We start from the raw sequence: 8,282 nt of genomic DNA on the forward strand, positions 1-8,282 counted from the left end.
CCCCTCATGTCTTTGTCAGAGATTGTTTTTATGTCAGTGTTGTATTATGTGTCTGTATAGGTGTGCGAGGTCCTCGTACCCACTTTTGTTTTTGATGTACATTTAGTGTTTGGAGTATGTTTAGTGGACTGCTATTAAAGAGACTCCATTACACTCCATTTGACTCTCCTGCGCCTGACTTCCCTGCCACCTATACACACGACTCTGACAATCTGACCCTAAACAGAGAATATGAATTGGCTGATTATCTCTACTCTATCAGAGATACGAAGCTACAGGCTGAGAGACCACCAATTAGCAATAGAAACTGGCAGACATAAGACATGGCTTCCCAAAGAGGAGCGTATGTGGTCACTGCCTGACAGGGGAGGTAGAAACAGAGATGCACTTTCTCCTTTTCTGTGATAAATATTCCTCACCAAGAGATTCATTATTCACAGAAATGACTACATTTATTCCAAATTTTAACTTATTAAACCCAGAGGAAAAACTAAAAATACTCATGGGCGAAGGAGCAATGGCTCCTCTTGCAGCCAAATATGTATTTGCCTGCCATAGCCTAAGGGACACTGAATAATAACATCTGCATAGTAAGCAGTAACTTACTTATTATTACTGAATGCTTTTTGTTACCACCATTTGTGAATGTCACATCCACAAAAAGTGTCTCCAAATGATAAAGTATACTATTATGGTTAGAATAATTTTTTTTTTTACATTTACAATGATATCCTAAAAAAGGGAATCAAATGTGTATGTATTGTGGGCTAGTCACATCACCATTCAAATTAGTTTCACCATTCTTACCAACGGTTATGAACCAACAATACACTGTTAAATTGATTCAATTGTTTACTCAATTACTAAACAAAATACTTTTTCACGATGGCATAAAGCAACTGGTGACAGATCATTCCCCCCAAATCGTCAAATCTCAGAGAGCGCATTGCGTAATGTCTGATGATGCAGAGAAAATGAACAAAAACCAGCATCCCTCCTCTCATCCCTTTCAGTCAGGCCCACTCTCCGTATTTAGTGACACCACTGTGACTTCGATGCGCGCACTGACTCCCTGTTTCACTTGCTACAACTTTGGATGAAAGAAACACTGGACACAACGGCATGCTCTCACCTTTACGCACGATATGACAAGGAATACGCAATGCTTATTTTGCAAGTGTGAGACAGAAAGTGGAAATATATGTTTTGGAATTGAAGCACAATACCCTACCATGGATGTCTTTTTCAACTAGTAGGTTGACAGGCTTACTTCCCATAGTATTATATACTAGCCTTCTACCGTGTAATAGCCTACTGATTCGGTTATAGGCCTACGTGTAGCGAGAAGGCTACTTTATAAGTTAATTGTTTTCTCTCTACTCGACATATTCAGAGAACTGAAAATGGAAAATGTTACTGAAGCTCAAGATAATCAGACTTGGGGGACTTGGACGGACCAAATAATCGAATACAAAGTGGTGAGCACTTTGTTAGTTTTCGTGATATGCGCCTTTGGGATCGTTGGTAATGTTATGGTGATCTTAGTGGTGCTTACCACTAAACACATGAGGACACCCACCAACTGCTACCTGGTGAGCTTGGCCGTTGCAGATCTCATCGTACTAACTGCGGCGGGCTTACCGAATATCACGGACAGCATCTTCGGGTCTTGGGTGTTCGGCCGCTCAGGATGTCTCGGAATCACCTACCTCCAGTACCTGGGAATCAATGCATCGTCCTGCTCTATCACCGCCTTTACCATCGAAAGGTACATCGCTATTTGCCACCCGATAAAAGCCCAGTTGCTGTGCACACTGTCCAGAGCCAAGAAGATAATATTGTTTGTCTGGGGTTTCACTTTACTCTACTCCGTCATGTGGTTCTACCTGTCAGATATCAAAGAAGAAGCATATGAGAACGACGTGACCATCGTGATATGCAGCTACAAAGTTTCAAGACAACTCTATTTGCCCATTTACTTTTTGGATTTCGGGATATTTTTTGTTGTGCCGCTTATGCTGGCTACCATTCTGTATGGTCTCATCGCCAGAATCCTGATCATGAATCCGTTACCTTCTGAACGCAAGGATAAAAGTAAAAATGAACAAAGCAACACAACGAGGGGATGTAAAAACTCCCACCACACCAGCACTACCGCTACTTCTCGGAGACAGGTGATTTGCGGTTCCTAAAAAAATAAGTGCGCTCCTATTCATTAGCAATTGATAATAAATTGGAATGCACATGGGTGAGTTAGCTTTTTGACACAACATCAGGAGTCGGGTACCTAAAACTACAAGTGCGCTCCTATTCATTGGGTATTGGTAATACATTGGAATACAGAATGGTAGCCAGCATAAGCGGTGAGTTAGCTTTGGGACACTACGGGAGTGTGTAGCTTTTTGACACAACATCAGCAGTCTGTGTGCAGCCTGGTCTCATTTCGTATTATTTCCTCTCTGCATTGTTGGGAATTAAGCATTTCACTGTTCCAATCGAATCAAAATCCAATCAAATTGTATTGGTCACATACACGTGTTAAGCAGATGTTATTGCGAGTGTAGCGAACTTATTGTGCTTCTAGTTCCTACAGTGCAGCCATATCTAACAAGTAATATCTAACAATTCCACAAGAAATACGTAATGGAATATGGAATGGAATAAGAATATATAAATATATGGATGAGCAATGACAGAGTGACATAGGCTAAGATGCAAAAGATAGTATAGAATACTGTATATACATACGAGATGAGTAATGTGTAAACATTATTAAAATGACTAGTGTTCCATTTATTAAAGTGGCCAGTGCTTTCTAGACTATGCCTATAGGCAGCAGCCTCTAATGTACTAGTGATGGCTGTTTAATAGTCTGATGGCCTTGAGATAAAAGCTGTTTTTCAGTCTCCCGGTCCCAGCTTTGATGCACCTGTACTGACCTCACCTTCTGGATGGTAGCGGGGTGTCCAGGCAGTGGCTCAGGTGGTTGTTGTCCTTGATGCTCCTTTTGGCCTTACTGTGACATCGGGTGCTGTAGGTGTCCTGGAGGCCAGGTAGTTTGCCTCCGGTAATGCGTTGTGCAGACCGCACCACCCTCTGGAGAGCCTTTACGGTTGTGCGCGGTGCAATTGCGTACCAGGCGGTGATACAGCCCGACAGGATGCTCTCAATTGTGCATCTGTAAAAGTTTGTGAGGTGTTTAGGTGACAAGCCACATTCCTTCAGCCTCCTGAGGTTGAAGAGGTGCTGTTGCACCTTCTTCACCAAACTTTCTCTGTGGGTAGACCATTTCAGTTGGTCAGTGATCTGTACGCCGAGGAACTTAAAGCTTTCCACCTTCTCCACTGCTCTCCCATCGATGTGGATAGGGGGGTGGTCCCTCTGCTGTTTCCTGAAGTCCACGATCATCTCCTTTGTTTTGTTGATGTTGAGTGAGAGGCTATTTTCCTGACACCACACTCCGAGAGCCATTACCTGGTGTTGAATGCTGAGCTATAGTCAATGCATTGTTTGGAATTAAGCATTTCACTGTTAGTCTACACCTGTTGTTTACGAAGCATGTGACAAATAAAATTGGAATTTGGTATTACATCAAACTGACCCCTAGCTTTGGGACATAACATCCAGAGTAGGCCTACTGAGGGAGTCCAAATAAAATCATATTTGATTTGTCATATGCTTGTAAAAAACAGGTGTAGACTAACAGTGCAATGCTTATTTCCCAACAATGCAGAGAGGAAAAATAGAGAAATCATCCAAAAATAATAACACGAGGAATAAATACACAATGAGTAATGATAACTTGACTATATACAAGGGGAACCAGTAGTTAGTCGATGTGCAGGGGTGCGAGGTGTTTGAGGTACAGTATATACAGTATGTACTGTACATATATGTAGAGATAAAGTGACTAATATTATAATAATTTGAAATAATGATCAGTTTTTATAAGCTAACTAATCCAAACAACTAATGTTACATGTGTATTACACGTTTAAAGTGACAGTTCACTACAAAATCAAAGTTATTCAGATGATTGTATAGCCCAATCTGTAGATCCAATATACTTCAATTCCAAATGAATGAGAAATATAGGCACCATCTGAAATTATATGGAACCTTGAGACATAAACAGTATAGCTGGATCTACACAACAGATGGCATTTCTGTCTCACTCTATAATTATTGTATTGCTGAGAATATTGCAGACTGCAGTGTAAGGGAAATAAACCCAGTAGCGTTGATTGAAAAGTGGCCCATAGTCACCTTCTCTTCCATGTCGTAGGTGACCAAGATGCTGGCTGTGGTGGTGATCCTGTTCGCTGTGCTGTGGATGCCGTACCGCACCCTGGTGGTGGTAAACTCCTTCCTGGAGCAGGCCTACATGAATACCTGGTTTATTCTCTTCTGTCGGAGCTGTGTCTACCTCAACAGCGCAATCAACCCCATCATCTACAATGCTATGTCGCAGAAGTTCCGTGCCGCCTTCCGCAAGCTCTGCCTCTGCGGACGGAAAGGCTCTGGGAAGCCTACCGGCGGCACGTACGGTGTGGCGCTGACCTACAGCGTGGTCAAGGACACATCTATGGTGGAGACGACGGACCAATTCAACACAGAGCTGGACGAGATCACGGTAACCTGTGAGTTGCCTGACAAGAAGATGGTGTTTCAGGACACCTGTGTGTACAGCAAGGTGACTTTATGCAATGACTGATGTTGTAAGGTTCGGGTTCAGGGTTCAGTCACTGAAGATGACAGCTCCTCTAAGCCTTGAGGGACAGCTTTGGAGGTGCTGACGTTTTTGGTGTGAACAGACTATATTTTAGAGCCATTGGTGTGTCTGGTCTGTCAAGTGTGAAAACAGTGTCCTGGGTGAAGCTAACAAAACATTTTAGTCCCTGCCTGAGATGTGAATACATTATTACTGTATATTTGAGTCACTTTTTGCAAATCCAATATATTTCCACATAGATTCCACGTCAACACCTTGACAAATTACATTGGAACAATGTTGATTCAACCAGTTTGTGCCCAGTGGGATGTGTACTCAGACACTCATCTTCAGATACACATTGTGAGCTGTCCCGGTTTGACTCAAGGTGGAGATTTCCCACTGAATGAGACCTCACTGGACTGAGAGGCAAGCAGGGTTAGCAACTAGATGTGCTGTGGCCACAGGACTATGACTTGCTCTCAACTGTCCTGTGTCACAGCCATTTTCACTCACACTGAAGAGACCCAAGCTTGACCTTCGGGGAGTAATTGTAAGGCCCCATGTACAGTACAATGTGAAGGCTATGTGGTGACACATTACTGTGTTGTGTTTGCTCTTCAGACACAAGTCCCAAGAACAGACACACGTTTCAGGTTTGTGCTCTTGGGACACAGACAATGTGAACTGCCCTGGTGTGACTCAAATGGCACATTTTCCACTCTTAATGAGACCTCACTGGCAGGGTCAGAGACAAGCCTCTCTCTTTCTCTCTTTCTCAAACAAGGTATACAGACTTATGAGTCTAAGGCCTTTATGCAGGCCTATTTCCCAATTTAGATTTTTCTTTATTTTATTATATTATGGATCATATTATTGTGTAATGTGAAAAAATCTGTAGGCTATTTGTTACAGAGAGTAAAATGTAAACATCAAAACTTGAGTCCATTTTGGATGATCAAGAGCGAGTGATTATGATTTTGATACAGTTACTGTATATATTGTGGTGTATTGGGACTTTTCTGCCTCTAGGATCAGGTCCCCCAGTCCATTTAATCTTAGTTATTCATTGGGATTTGAAAGGCAAAACCGATCGTGCTTCGGCACTCCTGCTCTGAGATGATTGATATATATCCCCCCTGGGTCCTGGAACTGGGGAATCTATGAGTGTGCCCTGCTGCACAAAGGCAACACAATTTGCCAGGGTGCCATAACTGTCATAACATAAATCTATATCATATTTCTTAGCCAGCTGTACACTGCCGAGAGTTCAATGATTATTTCAATGTAGAGTGATCGATACATTTTACCTTCCGTGAATGTACAAATTTGTCACCTTGATTATTAATGAAATCGTGCATCACTTTGTGGAAACTATCAAAATATATTTTGAAAGTATTTGTAAAGGTATCGTTCTTGTACTTTATTTCAAATCCTGTTTGCTTGAGGTGAGGATCGCTGTATGTGGATTGATGTACGATTTTTCTGTGAATTGTCAGCTACATATACAGTAAAAGTACTTTTTTTCCCCTTAGTGCTGAAATAGATATCAGTATTTAGATATCAATAAGATGAACAGATATCATTAAGTATATTGTGCAGTAACATATGGTGGACGTCGTTCCTTTTAAATGAATATGATTGCATTTGTCGGTTGTTTTGAATAATGTTTTGTGGAACAACTACCATAATGATTCAAATAAACAACTTTAAAAACATTTGACTGGGGTAATTTGACCAGAGAGAATGGTGATTATGTATATAACATATTGTAAACATACTGTAGCTGCTGATGTAAAAAGGGCTTTATAAAATACATTTAATTGAGTACTTTAAACATATTACAGACTAGACAGCTCACTAGCATACCCTTTTCAGTTATGGATCATGTGGCATTTAGTATGTAAATGTTCTGTCTGAAAATGGCATACATTAAAGCAGGGATTATCAACTAGATTCAGCCGAATTATGTCAAATAGCCTATCAGAAGCTTCCAAAGCCATGACATCATTTTCTGGAATTTCCAAGCTGTTAAAAGGCACAGTCAACTCAGTGTATGTAAACTTCTGACCCATTGGAATTGTGATACAGTGAATTATAAGTGAAATAATCTGTCTGTAAACAATTGTTGGGAAAATTACTTGTGTCATGCACAAAGTAGATGTCCTAACCGACTTGCCAAAACTATAGTTTGTTAACAAGAAATTTGTGGAGTGGTTGAAAAATGAGTTTTAATGACTCCAACGTAAGTGTATGTAAACTTCCGACTTGCTTGATTGTCACGCCCTGACCATAGAGAGCTTTTTATTCTCTATGTTGGTTAGGTCGGGGTGTGACTAGGGTGGGTCATCTAGGTGATTATACAGTATATCTATGTTGGCCTGGTATGGTTCCCAATCAGAGGCAGCTGTTTATCGCTGTCTCTGATTGGGGATCATATTTAGGCAGCCATTTCCCCGTTGTGCTTTGAGAGATCTTGTCTATGTATAGTTGCCTGCGAGCACTATATTAGCTTCACGTTTCGTTTTGCGCTTTATTGTTTTCTTTGAGTTTCACGTCCAAATAAAGAGGTTGGGACCATACCACGCTGCATCTTGGTCCACTCATTATAACGATCGTGACATTGATAATGTATGTGATATTGATAGTGAATGGCGCTGGAGGGGATGGCTGCCGCTTTGCGGGCTCCTAACCAAATGTACTGTTTTGTGTGTTATTTTGCAATGTTTGTAAATTATTTTGTACATAATGTTGACGCTAGCATCTCTTATGACCAAAAAGAGTTTCTGGATATCAGAACAGCGATTACTCACCTCAAACTGGACAAATATATTTTCTTTAACGAGTCTGACGCAAAGGATATAATGTTGCTCCCAGACAAGGCCCAAATCCCTGTCATTCGCATGAAGAAAAGAAGGCAATACAGGGTGTGGAGATCAGGGTGCCTTGTGAGAATTTGTCGGTGAGTGGGTAACCCGCCTCTAACACCTGTTCTATTGGCCAACGTGCAATCACTGGAGAACAAACTGGATGAGCGCCATTCGAGACTATCCTACCAACGGGACATTAAAAACTGTAATATCTTATGTTTCACCGAGTCGTGACTGAACGACAACACGGATAACCTCTACCGACCCCCCTCCCGGATCCGGGATCCTCCTCATCAGAAACGCTGACTAGCATAGCCTAGCCTAGCGCCACAGGGAATATCATATAATATAATTTCATGAAATCCAATACAGCAAATGAAAGATAAACATCTTCTCGATTTTTAAAATGTTTTACAGCGAAAACACAACATATATTTATGTTAGCTCACCACCATATCCCAAAAAACACAGCCATTTTTTCACAGCAAAGATAGCTTTCACAAAACCCCACAAATAGAGATAAAAATAATCACTAACCTTTGAACAACTTCATCAGATGACAGTCTTATAACATCATGTTATACAATACATTTATGTTTTGTTCGAAAATTTGCATATTTATAGCTACAAATCCTGGTTTTACATTGGTGCCATGGCGCCAAAATGCTCCAAATTGTCCGGAGAAATTTTAGAGAGTCACG

General features: G+C 41.1%; 1 protein-coding gene across 1 annotated transcript; it reads left to right on the plus strand.

Annotated features, from left to right (window-relative positions):
- Positions 1-1,031: 1,031 nt before the first annotated feature.
- On the plus strand, positions 1,032-7,293 carry trhrb (thyrotropin-releasing hormone receptor b). Its single transcript, XM_071367299.1, has 2 exons — positions 1,032-2,174; positions 4,286-7,293. Exons 1-2 carry the CDS (start codon positions 1,404-1,406, stop codon positions 4,712-4,714), a joined length of 1,200 nt encoding a protein of 399 aa, XP_071223400.1. The 5' UTR covers positions 1,032-1,403; the 3' UTR covers positions 4,715-7,293.
- The last annotated feature ends 989 nt before the right edge of the window (positions 7,294-8,282 follow it).

Source organism: Salvelinus alpinus, chromosome 26, assembly GCF_045679555.1.
Source record: "Salvelinus alpinus chromosome 26, SLU_Salpinus.1, whole genome shotgun sequence".
In the NCBI taxonomy this organism is placed as follows: Eukaryota; Metazoa; Chordata; class Actinopteri; order Salmoniformes; family Salmonidae; genus Salvelinus; species Salvelinus alpinus.

Excerpts from the sequence above, each read along its gene's own strand:
- trhrb (XM_071367299.1), top strand. The coding sequence starts at position 1,404 with ATGGAAAATGTTACTGAAGCTCAAGATAATCAGACTTGGGGGACTTGG. Across the intron at positions 2,175-4,285 it reads CCGCTACTTCTCGGAGACAG|GTGACCAAGATGCTGGCTGT; the intron begins GTGATTTGCGGT and ends TCCATGTCGTAG.